Raw genomic sequence first — 15,538 nt, 5'->3', positions numbered from 1 at the left:
CACCCCCATCCCAAAAAAAAAAAAAAAAAAAAAAACCTTGCCCAGAAGCATCAAAGTTGCCGTTCACCTAATTATTTTCACGCACCAGACAAATGTTCGTGAAAGATGGGAAAATCTCTAATATATATATATAAAGCCGGGTGGCTTAAGCCATCTCAAGAAAAGTCGAAACTTTAGAGAAAAAGAAAACCAAAAGAGCGACAAACATTAAAATTGAAAAGCCAGTCTGCATGATCTTCACTCAACTTGCGGTGAAATACTAGTCTATGATGACTTTTTGACTAGCTTGCTACCTCGGCACCGTCCAAATCCTTTCCATCAAATTCAGCACTAGGAAAACCTAGATTTTATTTATTTTTTTTCCTGCTGCTTTCCGGTGAGGCTAATGTTCGGGCCCCTCCATTTGTCATTTGAGCCCTTCCACTGACTATTCTGACAATCTTGTGATGCAAGATTTAATCAGGTATTGTTGCCAGGAATTCTGTACTTGGAAATAAAGTTTCTTTCGAAGAGAAAAAGGGCAGCACAAATCAACAATATTGCTATTTGTTTTTTGACTTTTTTTAGAGCAAGGAGACAAATTAGAAAAATAAGCACTAAAAAAGAAAGAAAGGAAGAGGTATTTTAAGTGTATTCATCAACCTAATGACAGTCAGATACGCAATCGCTGTCCTGTGGATCAAGCCAGTGACGATCATAAATGGTTCAACGGCATCCCGGCATTTCAATTTGAATTAATCCATGAAGATATAAATATAAATAAATTATTCTGTTACTTAAGCACATGATTAACGACAGAGGTTTCAAGATCTTGAAAGATCATTCAGAATACAAGTATGGACCCAGTAGAGGTAATATGTATCTCATACAGCGCGTAAATACCAGAAATACACAATATTATATTAATTTATTTGTGAAGACTAATCTAAATAGACTTGCAGGACATGATAACTTTGGATTTTGGATTGGAAAGAGATAAATTCAAACCCACAGAGACTCATGAAAATATGAACCCCGGTTCCTTTTACCATCTAGCCGAACTTGTTGCGTAAAAACAAAAGCAGCAATCAACTCCTCCTCCTCCTCCTCTTCCACTTCTTCAAGCAAAAGCAAACTCAGCGGACTCAAGACCTCGTCAGTCAATCAATCAATCTTTTTCAAAGGTATTTAGTGTCTTGCATGTGTGTGTGTGTTGATCCATTGGAAGGCTGGTCGATCGTTTAGTCTCGAGTTACACGATAGAAACAGCACTGTGTCCTTTCTTGACCAGCCTTCGTATTGTCTTCAAAGAATAATCTACTGACCGGAAGATTTCTTGAGATGTTCATTTTTCTCTCACTGTTTTTTCTTTGGGGTGTGTTCTTGAGAGATATCATTCTATAATTGTGTCTTTCATTGGTTGGTATTAATTCTTCCTAGCGATTTACTGTTTATATGTAGTCTTCCCTTTTCCGATGAGCAATGTTTTTAGCCTTCAAATCGTGCAAAGAAACCACAGACATATAAAGATTGTTCAGCTAAACACCTCCAGAAAAATGATATATTTGTAGCCAAAAGATTCTTGAGATTTCTTTGTTTCGGTGGTGTAGACGCACATGCAATTAAATAATTAATTATTGGTTCTTAATCATGCATTTCCTAAAAAGATTATTTTTTTCCCGTATAAAATCCAAAATGCAATAGTGAATGGATAATGAAATGACCGCGTACTTCGTTTTCGTTCCATCTTTTTTGAATCGAAAGTATGCTGTGAAAGCAATGGGATTAATATCTATTTATTTATGTTATATAGTAAAATCACAGCATTTTATTTTAATGTATAAACAAATGGATATCTCATTCACTTTTCTTTTCATGTCAAGTGTGTATGATTTTTTTATTATTCTTTATCCCATAAAAGATTTTTAAGATGGACATAATTCAAAGCGGTGTTACATAATGATATATGAATAATTACTTGTAATAGATATAATAGTATTCTCTAAAAAATCAAGAATAATTAAAAATTCAAGTTCTACATGCAATGGTAATTGTTTTTTTTTAAAAAACTAGTTAATTAATTAACAAGTTGAATAATATATATTGGACCTTGGATGAACAATGGATTAGCTTTGTCTGTCTCTTTTATTCATGCTGTGATCTCAAATTGCTTGTTAAAATACCAAATAACTGTAGGGTGATTTTTTTTTTCCTTCTCAGTGGACGAAGGGTAAAACACACTCCCACGAGTTATTTTCGATTTAGACAACCTTCTACTCTGTGACCAGTGGACTGAAAGTAAAAGATTTAAGGTACGAAGTTGAGTCGTCTTGTAAGAACAAATGGTAGATTTCCAATTTTGCATGCTTTTCCATATCCGCTGACGAGACACTATTCCACCTATCTTTCAACTCTTGAAACTGAAGGTCTCTATGCCACTCCACTCTCCCTTTTCAATCAAATAGCAAACCAGCACTTAACAAAGCCACCAAATATCATATCTTTAGATTTTTAAAAGTTTTTTTTTTTAAATATATATTTTTTTCAATATCTTTAGATTTTTAAAAGTTTTTTTTTAAAAAAATATTATTTTTTCAGTTTTAAATTGATATTTTTTAGATGTTTTGAGATTTTATTTTAGTATTTTTAAATTATTTTAATATGATGATGTTGAAAATAATTTTTAAAAATTAAAAAATATTATTTTAATGTATTATCAAACAAAAAATACTTTAAAAAATAACCCTACCATATTCCAAACACCCATTAAATATGCATTTAGTAATATGGTCTTTTAAAAAATTATTTTTTATTTTTAAATTATTTTAACAGGTTAATGTTAAAAATAATTTTTTAAATAAAAAATATTAATTTAATATATTTTTAAATATTAAATATTTTAAAAAACAAACGGTATGTTAACCACTTCAACTACCATTCCTGGGAGTATAATTAAATAAAACTAAAAACGAAACATAATTTACTTGTCGTCATCCTGTACTGTAAAGTCATGCACTGTTTTTCCTGTGAGGTTCGTGCATCACAGGCAATACTATTCTGCTGGCCTTCCAATTGATGTTATTGTCTAACGAATCATTTTAAAAAAATTAATAAACACATTTGTCGAGTCATTGTTTTAGTTCGGCCGTGTCTTTTTTTCAACGCACGAGCCTTGAAGTCCTATCCTACCCCTGGTGAGCATCTCTGACTTGTTTCTTTGTTTTCGTCTGCGTTCAATTTCATCCCTGGCAATTGTGGGTTGCCAATACTAAAAAAAAAAAAAAAAAAAAACTGGCAGATATATATTAAAAAAAAAGGTCACAGCAAGATGTGTTTAGAAGGAGGTCTCGCGTTAGAAGATTTTTAGACACGATATTTATTAAAGTTCTCTCATCAAATTTACCATAAACATAAGATGTGTTTTTTTAAACATGTAGGATGGAGGATTGGATATTTGGAGGTTTAAGTAACTTGAAAAAAAAAAAAAAAACTATTGAGAATTAATTTTTTATTAATATAAATGTTCAAGCCAACTTGTGTGTATATCTTAATTAATTTTAGTGATCTTGAAGTTAACAACTATATAAATTTTTAGTATTTTTGAGATTTATAAAATTTAAATTGGTGAGTTTTAAAGAATAAACTTAATATTTGATCAATTAAATCATACCTCTTATAATTTTTAAAATTAAATTTTATTTACAGGTTAATATTATGCATGTGTTTGATTTTGTAGTAATTATTGTATGTTTTGTTAATATATTGAAATAATAATATTTTATTTTTTAAATTTTATTTTTAATATTAACATGTTAAAACAATCTAAAAATTCTTAAAAAGTAACTTTTTAAAAAAAATCATTTTTTTTAAATATTATCTATTTAATTAGTACAACTAAGAAAAAATAAAAAATAAAGAATAAAGGAGTTTATTTATTTAAGAGGTGAAATAAAAAATAAAATAAAATAAAAAAATGTTAATATAAATGTTTAAGTCAATTTGTATATATCTTGATTAATTTACTGATCTTAAAGTTAATGACTATATAAATTTCTAGTAGTCTTGAGATTTATAAAATTTGAATTGTTGATTTTTTAAAAATAAATTTAATATTTAACCAATTAAATCATACCTCTTATAATTTTTAAAATTAAATTTTATTTATAGATTAATATTATGAACGTGTTTGATTTTGTAGTAATTACCGTATGTTTTGTTAATATATTGAAATAGTATTTTTTTTATTTTCTAAAATTTATTTTTAATATTAACATATTAAAACGATCTAAGAATTCTTAAAAAGTAATTTTTTTAAAAAATTCAAATATTTTTTTAAATATTATTTATTTAATTAGTACAACTAAGAAAAAGTAAAAAATAAAGAATAAAGAATAAAGAAGTTTATTTATTTAAGAGGTATTTGAGAGTATAATAATTGATTGTTTTTTGAAGTATTTTTTATTTGAAAAAATTTAAATAATTTTATTTTATTTTTTAAAATTATTTTTTGATATTAGTAAATTAAAATAATATAAATATATATAAAAAATAATTTAAAATATGTATTTTTAAATTTTAATAAAAATTATGTTGAAACTCAGTGAAAAAAAACTGGGAAGTTAGCACAGCTCAGAAAAGAAAAGGAAAAAAAAAAAGAAAAAAGAAAGGAGGGGTATGAACCATGAAGGAAGCACACCAGCAAAATTCAGTAATTACCCAAATAAGAAAGAGGGCAATTGGTCATTTCAAAATAACAAGCCCACCCGTAGCCCACCCGCAAGTTCCAGCTAGGTAGCCTGCCTGCCTTTCTGTTTAGCCATAGCATCTCCGTGACCCTGCTGAGCTCTGCTGATCAAGCACTCCACAAAAGAGAGAAGAAATAAAATAAAAAACCAATTTATTAATCAGCAATAAACAAGAAAGGAGGAAAAAGAAACCGAAAATATATTATCAGCACCAAATACTGATAAAAAGCAAATAACAACATCGCGAGAAAAGAAAAAGAAAACAGAATTGGTCCTCTCAGATCTGAAATTTCCCTTCTTTTGATCTCAAAAACAAACAAATGTTCAGATTTGAACAGCAAAAGATGAGGAAAAGGATTGCATTTTCAATTTCCTTCTGATTTATTTCTCTTTTTTTCTTAGGGAATTGGAATCTGTTCATTTCTTCTCTTCTCTTCTCTTTTTGTTTTTGCTGGTTTGTGTGGAGATGGCCGACGCCGTGATTCCTGCTGCCGTACTTCGTAATCTCTCCGATAAGCTCTATGAGAAGCGAAAGAATGCGGCTCTCGAGGTCTCTCTCGCTCTCTCTTTCCAATTCGTGTTTTTCGTATACGATTTTGTATTTCTAGGTTTTGATTTTCTATTTACGTAGGTCGAGGGAATTGTGAAGTCGCTGGCGGCCGCCGGGGATCACGAGAAGATATCGATGGTCATCAATTTGTTGACCTACGAATTCATCTCCTCAGTCCAAGCCAACCACCGCAAGGTTTTTTTTTTTTTTCCTTGAAAAAAAAAAGGAATGTGAATTATTTTTCAATTTCATTGTTTTGATTCAATTGCGACATAATTTTGGCATTTTTATTTGTCTTATGCAGGGAGGATTGATAGGACTAGCAGCTGCAACAGTAGGGTTAACTACAGAAGCAGCCCAACATCTCAATGTTAGTGATCTGAAACTCCTCTATGTTACTTGTTTGAACCTTTTCTGTGATCGGGCTGTAGCTTCGGTGTTCAATTTTATTGATAGATAGGCAACAAGTTTTTAAATTTTCAGCATAACCGTGTAGACACGTTCCTAATTTTGAGCTTTGTCCAAACTATGGTTAGAATTTTAAGTTCATGCTTTGAACTGAGCTTAGTCACTTTCTTTGGGATTATGAGCCATTTAGCGAGGGTTAAATATTTGATTTATTGAACATAGTTGATGGAACTACGTTCAATATTGTATGACATTTGGCTTTTGTGCAAAGTTATTATTGTCTTGTCTTATTTTTTCTTTTTGCAAAGCTTCTGTATTATGTTCTTACTTCATTCTGGAATCTTAAAATAAAGAATGTACTGATCGGAAGTTATTTGGATGAAATAGATATGTGATAACAGATTTCATTTCAGACGAAAAACCCATAAAATATGGTTAATTTCACAGAGGAATAAGAAAGGGAAAAATGTCCAATGGGATAAAGGATGATTGGTGTTCCTGAATAAATAGACTGCAATAGCACAAAGAAACTTTGATAAATGTTACTGGATTACCATGACAAGTATACACCATTGTGTTTGAATAATGGATATAAAGAAACACAATGTAACAGCTAGTAAAATAACATTTGAAAGTTCATTTTCACAAATAGAGAGTATTAGACCTACTTGAAGGTCTAGTATGCAGAAGCAAGAAAAACAAGCTCCACCTTTTGTTTAGCATTCCTAGAAAGGAACATGAATGGTTTATGATGATGCTGTGGCTAAGGGACCATTTGCTACTGCAAATCCTTTGTAGATGCTTTGAGCCATGACACTGGATCTGCAAATTAAATGCAATCTTATATGAGGTGCTGCATTCCCTAGCAAATGCTTTCATCAACAATTGTTTTGGGTGGTTATGCTTAGAAGGGTTCACTAAGATGAATATGTAGTTGTCTAAAAAAGGCACCTATAGAAGTGCTTATAGTATTTTGTTCCCTTACTTGATTTTATTATTGGTATTATTGCAAGTAGATATTTCTGTGTTTCTGAATCAAAGACCTATTCCAACCATACTCTAGGCTCTTAGTGCTAAAGTCTAGACCCAAAGGCAAGAGTGTGTTTGTACCTGTTTGTTGCATGTTCTTAGAACTAGCTTTTTTTGGGTCTCTGAATATTCCATACAGATATTACAAATGAATTCTAGGAAGCAACAATTATATTTCAACTTAAACAAGCATAGCTGCTGTAGTGTTATAGAATGAAATGAATGTCAATTTATCAGCTGAATTTGTAAGCTATGAACCAAAATAACAACTTTTATTGGATCTGGAAACACAAGTTGATACTCAAGGTTCTTGCTTTCCTTTGAATAATGATACCAGATTAGTCAATCTGTTTAATGGTTATGATTTATTGCAGGATAGAGAGTCTGGTAAGGTTATCTTACCACATATTTGTACCATCTGTTATGCAGTTGGGACATGTAACACCATCCCTTTGCATGTTGTCTAGTCAGTTTCTATATGTAAAACAAACTGTGTGTGATTTTGTGTCAACATGGGTGATCCAAGTGCAATAAAGAGCTTGTTATTGATGTATTTGGGAGGGCTCAGGAGGGGGAAAGATTGAAAGATACTGGGAAGTGCTGTTCTGCTGTTTATGGAACACTGATTGGGATTCTAATTTTTTGACAATCTTCTCTACTGTGGCAAATATTATGAGACAGAACAGTGCATTAGTCATTTCCAGAATGGGAAAAAAAATACTATGCAGTATTCTTTAAGAATCAACTTTTTGTGAATTAGAGTGATGGAGGGTGTATCAGTCTGCTATATTTTGTTTTGATTTTACTCAGCAGCCGGAGAACATCATGAGACATTTTTTTTTCAATTCTTAGTCTTTTTCTCCCCCTTTTCATTTGTATAATATTTATATTTCACTATTGCTTTGGATGTATCTTGCCAGCAAATTGTGGAACCTGTACTTGATTCTTTTGGTGACCCAGATAGCAGAGTTCGTTATTATGCTTGTGAAGCTCTGTATAACATTGCTAAGGTGAGAATGGAAATGGTTGATAGCCTGATCTATATTTTATCCTTCTTGTTATGTTTGGTGCTTAACATACTGTTTTATACTGGCATGCAGGTGGTTAGAGGAGATTTTATTGTTTTCTTTAACCGTATTTTTGATGCCTTATGTAAACTTTCGGCAGATTCAGATCCCAATGTACAAAGCGCTGCTCATCTTTTGGATCGGCTTGTAAAGGTAATAATTGCTCTAAACCTCAAAGTATTTATTGATTTCTTGTACTTGATGTGTTAGTAAGGTTGGGATCCTCTTAAATTTTCAATTCTCATATTTTACTATGATGAAACAGGATATTGTTACTGAAAGCGATCAATTCAGGTGTGTACAATAGATATGCACTTCAAGAATTATCTTGAGTCGTTATGAACTGTTCTGATAAATTAAAAGTCCTATGTTTTTATGTTTTTTTTTTAGCATTGAAGAATTTATACCGTTGTTGAGAGAACGTATGAATGTCCTAAATCCCTATGTCCGACAATTCTTGGTGGGATGGATTACTGTATTGGACAGTGTTCCAGATATAGATATGCTGGGTTTTCTTCCTGATTTTCTAGATGGTAATCCATGTTCTTTGTTTCAAATCTAACATGCTTCTTTGTTTTGTACTTGTATATTGCTTCTTAGTTGATACCTTACCAACTGTTGATAAATCTCAGGTTTGTTCAACATGTTGAGCGATTCTAGCCATGAAATACGACAACAAGCTGATTCTGCTCTTTCAGAGTTTCTTCAAGAAATTAAGAACTCCCCAGTAAGATTTCTGCTTAATTACAATCTCATCTATTGTAGTTTCTAATTCCAGGTCACTTGCCTTTGAAAAACATTGTTCCAGCAATAAATACAAATGAATTCACATTATTTTCTTTATTTTCTTTGTTTGATATGCTTTGGTTGGCATCAAGTGTTTTGATATAAAAACAAATCTTTTGTTCATTTTTGTAATTTTCTGACTCGAACAGTGCTACTGTTGAAGTCTGTAGATTATGGTCGTATGGCTGAAATACTGGTTCAGAGAGCAGCTTCTGTAGATGAATTCACTCGGTTAACAGCTATTACTTGGGTAAGCAGTTTCACATTTTGAATTTATATATATGTGTGTGTGTAAATTTATATTTCTACAGCATACCCTGCAATTTCTCCCCTTTTACAATATCTTCTCTGGTGTATCTTCTATGATGCGTGCATTTGTCGATGTCACAAGTGTGCAAATTTATTTTTCTACAGTGTACCCTGTAATTTGTCTCCTTTTACAATATCTTCCATGGTTTATCTTCTATGATGCATGTATTTGTAGATGTTGCAAGTTGTTTTGAGTTTTTGACAAGTAATTGCTTCATTGGAATTATATAATCTTTTTATCACATTAACTGTGCAGATAAATGAGTTTGTGAAACTTGGTGGTGAACAACTTGTTCCTTATTATGCTGATATTCTAGGAGCCATTCTGCCTTGCATTTCCGACAAAGAAGAGAAAATTAGAGTGGTAAGCTGGTTTAAACTCTCTGAAAGATGAAAAATCTGTGATTATCTTATAATGCTGAGACCTATTTTTTGGTTTCAAGGTTGCTCGTGAAACCAATGAAGAGCTCCGTGCAATCAAGGCTGATCCTGCTGAAGGATTTGATGTTGCAGCAATTCTCTCCATTGCAAAGAGGTATAACTTTGTAACCTGCCAAAACAAAAATTCAGTTTAAAACTAGCAATTTTGCTTTTTAGTAGTTCTTATGAAGACCTAAAATTAAAGTGCTGATAACCCTCACAAACAAAGTGATGGCGGTGTCTCTGAAATGAAGACCATCTAAAATGATTTGTAGTGGCTATTGATTCCTTTTGCTGTTCAGGCAATTATCGAGTGAGTGGGAGGCTACTCGAATTGAAGCATTGCACTGGATATCAACCCTTTTAAATGGATACCGTATTGAGGTAATCAGACTTTGCTTCTGTTTACAAAAATAAACTGTGTGTTTGCAACTCAGAGAAAAGCAGCTTGAAGTTACATTTTGTTATCCTGTGGTTTAAATGCAAATGGTAACGGGTCCCACAAACAGTAACTTGTGTTTAGAATGTAACCAAATGATTTATTTTTGTGGTCTGCTCTAAAAGCAGAAGCAGCCACAAAAACAAACATTATTGATAAGTCATACACATTTGATTTTTTATTTGTTCTCTGAACTGCAAATATTGTAAATTTAGTTTCTTGTATGTTTGTAGTGCTCCCATAACTCTGAATTAGTTCTATGTCTTAAAATCAGAGTCTTCAAGGGTGTCAGCCCATTTACAGTCAACTTCTGGTTTCATGTTCTTAACACAAACAAGAACTTTGGTTATGATTAGGTGGCATGAAGGAAGGGACTGAAAGCTATATCTAGCTTGGTCCTTCCATTGAATAAGTAGATATTTCTTTGGGCTTGCATTTGTTTAAAATTTTCTAGACCAAGTATGACTAAAGGTGTTAATATTTCTTATGTGAAACAGGTCTTGTCTTTTCTAAATGACATATTTGATACCCTTCTCAAAGCACTGTCAGATCCATCTGATGAGGTAATCTTGTACATTTGATTTATGCCAGAAGTAATAGATCATTTTGCTCATATTTGATACCCTTCTCTTTAAGGTTCATCTTTTTTTTTTACTTGAAGTGCAGTTATTTTATAGATTGACAAATTTTATAATTGTAATTATTCCTTTCAGAATTTTTTATGCCAGAAGTAATAGATCATATTGTTCATATGCATGCATCTGGATTGATGGGTTTTTTTTTTTTCACCATAATAGAAGGTTGCCCATGAGATTGGCCTCTGTATGCTTGTGTTTGGTATCCATTGAACTTTCAATTTATTTGCAAACAGAACAAAACAAACGTAATTCATTATATGGTAAATTGAAAGCTCAATACTGTCTCGTTCACTAGTTTTGCTTGATACATGTTAGATTGCTCTGGTTGACACGGGATGGATCTATTATATGTAAAAGTATCCGTAATTGGATTAGACTTTCCTTCTGACCTATGATCACCCTCTACTCATAGAACACAGGGAACTAAAAACCACTTGATGAAGGAAGCAGTATAGAAATGTATGAAAATAACCACACCTCCCTGCACTCAGCTGGGCCATCTCCCCTTGATCTCCAGGTCCACTGAAAGCAGTCCTGGTCTCATGTAAAGAAAGAATCCAAATCTGATTTCTATCCCGCATATCACAACATGTGGCAACCAGTTTCTTTTGGGAACATGAGAATGGTATGCCCAGCTACTTGAGGGACATCACAAATTTCCCCTCAATCTCCAGGTCCACTGAAAGCAGTCCTGGTCTCATGTAAAGAAAGAATCCAAATCTGATTTCTATCCCGCATATCACAACATGTGGCAACCAGTTTCTTTTGGGAACATGAGAATGGTATGCCCAGCTACTTGAGGGACATCACAAATTTCCCCTCAATCTCCAGGTCCACTGAAAGCAGTCCTGGTCTCGTGTAAAGAAAGAATCCCAATCTGATTTCTATCCCGCATATCACAACATTTTCCAATCAGTTTCTTTCAGGAACATGAGAATGGTATGCCCAGCTAATTGGGGGACATCAGAAAAATTAGGACTGAAGTTTCGTGCTAGGTGCTCATGTGTTTTGTCTGGGTGGAAGCTGGTGGAAGGGTTTTCACATCACAATTGTTCGTGGCTGTCATCTTCAATTTTCTTTGCTGTTTTGTACATAAATTTACCGTCATATGGTTTTTAAAAAGGTGCAAAAGCCAAAACAATCTTACTTTAATTGAAACAAATCGCCCTGCAGAAAATCTTAAAGATCTAATCTTGGAGATCTCTTTCCGAGTGCTATTTCTTTTATTGTGTTTTGCACTGTTTCAAAGTCATGGAGGTGTATGGCATCAGAAACAAATCATAGGATTCTAATAGTGAAATCCCACTAAACCATGTGATAAAGAGTACTTGGTTTATTTGTACACATATATTTCTGTTTCCTGTATCTACCAATACATCAGCTATCTGATTAATATTTTTATCACCATGGATCATACAACTCATCAGGCCTGCCGATGGAGTGGGTCTGTTTCTTCCGTAGGAAAGTATAAACTCCATGGCTGAAATTTTTCTCATTTGTTTAGAATCTCATTTCCTTCTTTCTTTTCTCTGGACTTCTATTTTCCTTGTAATGTTCCCTGTGAAAACACCTTTTCATTTGCCAACCAGAAAAACAAACACTTCGGATCTCAATCTTGTTATGGTCAATCTATTAATTTTATTGCTTTCACATGCATACAGATCAAAGAAACATCCTGTACTGTTTTTTTATATAATTAATTTGTTGCAGTTCTGATTTTGTCCCTAGGTGGTACTCCTTGTTCTTGAGGTTCATGCATGCATAGCGAAAGACCAGCAACACTTCCGCCAGCTTGTTGTTTTCTTGGTGCATAATTTCCGCAATGATCATTCTCTTCTAGAGAAGTGAGCCTCTTGCTCTCATCTTGCCTTCTCTTTATTTGTAATTTTTTTAGTGTTTGTAGTTTAGTTGGTCTGCCAGTGGCAGTTTGAGTGTAGCTTTAATCACGTGTCTTATTTCTTCTGCAAACTGTTCTTTTGTTTTCTTAGGCGCGGTGCTTTGATAATCCGACGACTCTGTGTTCTTTTAGATGCTGAAAGGATCTATCGTGAACTTTCTACAATATTAGAGGGGGAAGCTGACCTGGATTTTGCATCTATCATGGTTCAGGTTTGCTCATTATCTGGGAACATAAATCAGGGTTGCTTGAGGCCAAATGGAATAATACTTTTCAGGGATTTTCTTGTTTACTTTTCTTATATATATATTGCATTGGCAATACATAATTGGGAAAATAGTGAAGGCGGCAAAAAAATTGAGTTTTTTTTCTACCTGCTGTTCAATTTTACTTGATTACAATTTTTCCTCTTTTCCCCAGGCTTTGAATTTGATTTTACTCACATCCTCTGAATTAGCTGAACTTCGAGATCTTTTAAAACAATCTCTGGTGAATTCTGCTGGGAAAGATTTATTTGTTTCTTTGTATGCTTCGTGGTGCCATTCGCCCGAGGCAATTATAAGCCTTTGTTTATTAGCACAGGTAAGAATTTAGGATCCTGCCGCGGTCATACCTTATCATCTCTTGTGAAGTTTAAAGCTATATGAATTTCATGCATTCATCCATGTTTTGTCCTTTCTTCGCAGACTTATCAGCATGCCAGTACTGTGATTCAGTCACTGGTAGAGGAAGATATTAATGTCAAATTCTTGGTACAGCTGGATAAATTAATTCGTTTATTGGAAACTCCCATCTTTGCTTACCTCAGATTGCAGGTGCCCTGGTTAAACGCACTTCTTAGTTACCTCTGTTTTGCCTATAATTTATAACTTTATTAATTGTCAATAAAAGAATTTGACATGGATATATATTTATTTTGATTTCTTTTGGTCATTTGTGGATTGTCTAATATTTGGTAATTCCATGGATTTCTTTGTCTGAATAGAAAAATAAAAATTGTTTGCTTATTGTTATGTAATTTGATCTGGCATGTGATGCTTGCAAGATTGTGTTGCAAGGTCATTTACTTGGTCTTTCTTGTTATGCTGAGTGTTTCTGCCATTTTGTGGTTCTTGCAGCTTCTTGAACCTGGAAGATATACATGGTTGTTAAAAGCTTTATATGGCCTTCTGATGCTGCTCCCACAGGTATCTGAAGAATTGTATACTGCTCCCATTGAGTTTCTTGAATTTTTATATGTAAAGGCTGCAGTTTCACACACATGCATGTTTGTCTATTGTTCTTGCATGCTTGAATGCATGTATACGGTTAGGAAAAATGTTACTCATCTACTTTTTAATGAATCCTATTTCATTTTTCTGACACTCAGATTGTCTTAGATTTAATATGATTATGGTGCCATTTAAATTTCTTAGAGATTAATACTGAGGGGAATGCGTCATCTAAGGGTGCAGACCATGCATATGTTTCTGAATGCTTCTGGTTTGTTTGTCTGATGGACCTTTAACAAGGGTTTTGTTTACCTTTTATGAATGGTGGAAGGTGGTATATAGGATGCATGTTTATTTTCTGTTTTCTGTAATTGTGAAGGAGAGGCTCAATCTTGCAATTAATGTTACAAAATAAGGAGCAGTGATGACCAATTGATGAAATATTTAATGCTTTTCTAACTTTTAGTGGTGGTGGTTATTTGAAAAGATGAGCTTGATCTAGATTGGTGCTAAAGAGCTTGGTTATATATTGATGAGCATTTAAGTGCTTCCTTGCTTATGAGATGCTATTAGTGTTACTGCCACCTCACTATAGCTTCTCATGTTTCTTTTTCATTGGCTTCATGAATGCAGCAAAGTGCCTCTTTTAAGATGCTGCGAACTCGTTTAAAAACTGTTCCTTCATATTCCTTCAGTGGTGATCAAGTTAAACGAACATCTTCAGGAAACCCTTACTCTCAGATTCTACATCACATTCCATGTGGATCGCAAATCTCTGAGGATGGTGATGTAAACCAGGATGTAGGGACTTCTAATTTGCATAATGGAATTAACTTCACTTCAAGGCTGCATCAGTTTGCGCAAATGCAACGTCAACACCGAATGCATGCAAAAGTGCAGGCACAGTCTGGCAACAGTTCTGCTTCATCATCAAAGGTTTGTTGGATATCTTCATCTCATTATTTTCTATTTGTTATCATGTTTAATTAAACTGCTTTTGGCATTATGATTTATGATAGGAGTAGAATTTTAGGGGAATTAGGTGAGGAGCAAGAATGACTAGACTAGAGTAGAGAGCACATTTAGGGAACTTTGGTTGGTATTGGCTAGTAGAGTAATTTGTGGGCTTATCATGAAGTTCCTTTGTTGTGAGAGGTTCATCTCAATTGGCACATGATGAGTGAGGGTGGATAAGGTGTTGTTGTCAAGGGGAAGACATTCTTAGGTATTTGTAAACATTATCAAGTTCATGTTTGTCCGTAGTGGCAAAGCATCAAATATTTAATCGTGTTTAATTTTCTGGTTGTCTTTTCACTTTGGCTTTGATTCTGCTGGTGTTTTGCTTGGAATTACTGTGCCCTATTATTCATGCAGGATGTACAAAGATCAGAGGAATCAGGGCACCGACTTCCTTTGGGTAATAGTGAGCCTCCTTCAAGATCATCTAGAAAAGGCCCGGGGCAGCTACAACTTTAATCATGTTTTTCACAGGAGATGAGAGTAGAGGTGGTATAAGTTGTAAAATTGTATATCGTAGTTTGTCTGTTTTTATTGATGCTGGGATGGTGAAAGAGATGGTTTTGACTTGAGATAAGCTTAGGTTCTCCTGAGCTTCTTCTTCTTCTTTTTATTTTTTATTTTTGGAGACGGTGACATGCATGTGGTTCTTTTATTTTTTTTTATTGAAAACCACATGGGAGCAAATTATTTTAGAGAATGCAGTTTGTCTGTCTACTTCACAGCTCAGCTGTTATGACCACTTGAAGAAACAAAAAAAATAAGGAATCAGCTAATTCATGTATTCATCACATCGATCTTCGCCAAATGTTTGCTTACACTAATTTTTATCAATCGATCTCTTTACATCTCCCCTTTCTTTGTGTTTATATGAAAGCAATCAGCAAACACCTTATCCAGCTGTGGTTCTATGCAGACATCTCTCCATTATGGCTCTTTAATCAGCAAACACCTTATCCAGCTGTGGTTTTGTGCAAACATCTCTCCATTATGGCTCTTTAACCATCATAAGTGGTTCTTCCAAAGAAGTTTATCCATCCCAC

The 15,538-nt window shown here is 33.4% G+C and overlaps 1 protein-coding gene across 2 annotated transcripts; it reads left to right on the top strand.

Annotated features, from left to right (window-relative positions):
• The first annotated feature begins 975 nt into the window (after positions 1-975).
• LOC105125368 (protein VAC14 homolog) lies at positions 976-15,286 on the top strand. 2 transcript variants are annotated; one of them, XM_011025788.1, is made up of 22 exons: positions 976-1,163; positions 2,200-2,291; positions 5,127-5,274; positions 5,356-5,469; positions 5,579-5,644; positions 7,632-7,721; positions 7,812-7,931; positions 8,044-8,072; positions 8,169-8,311; positions 8,411-8,505; positions 8,728-8,814; positions 9,130-9,237; positions 9,317-9,408; positions 9,596-9,677; positions 10,230-10,295; positions 12,099-12,214; positions 12,359-12,479; positions 12,688-12,849; positions 12,954-13,082; positions 13,386-13,454; positions 14,112-14,414; positions 14,853-15,286. In XM_011025788.1, the coding sequence occupies exons 3-22, from the start codon at positions 5,191-5,193 to the stop codon at positions 14,952-14,954; spliced, it is 2,178 nt and encodes a 725-aa protein (XP_011024090.1). In that variant the 5' UTR covers positions 976-1,163; positions 2,200-2,291; positions 5,127-5,190; the 3' UTR covers positions 14,955-15,286. The 2 variants fall into 2 exon arrangements, with proteins under 2 accessions (XP_011024090.1, XP_011024081.1); XM_011025779.1 differs by lacking the exons at positions 976-1,163; positions 2,200-2,291 and having other exon boundaries at positions 4,637-5,274.
• The last annotated feature ends 252 nt before the right edge of the window (positions 15,287-15,538 follow it).

Source organism: Populus euphratica, unplaced genomic scaffold (assembly GCF_000495115.2).
Source record: "Populus euphratica unplaced genomic scaffold, PopEup_1.0 scaffold1.1, whole genome shotgun sequence".
NCBI classification, from domain to species: Eukaryota; Viridiplantae; Streptophyta; class Magnoliopsida; order Malpighiales; family Salicaceae; genus Populus; species Populus euphratica.
The sequence above is the reverse complement of the archived record's forward strand: the minus strand, read 5'-3'. Positions and strand labels throughout refer to the sequence as shown.

Bases quoted from the DNA above. Each gene is read 5' to 3' on its own strand.
- LOC105125368 (XM_011025788.1), top strand. From the start codon at position 5,191: ATGGCCGACGCCGTGATTCCTGCTGCCGTACTTCGTAATCTCTCCGAT. The intron at 8,073-8,168 runs GTGTGTACAATA...TTTTTTTTTTAG, and splicing joins ACTGAAAGCGATCAATTCAG to CATTGAAGAATTTATACCGT. The intron at 8,312-8,410 runs GTAATCCATGTT...GATAAATCTCAG, and splicing joins TCTTCCTGATTTTCTAGATG to GTTTGTTCAACATGTTGAGC.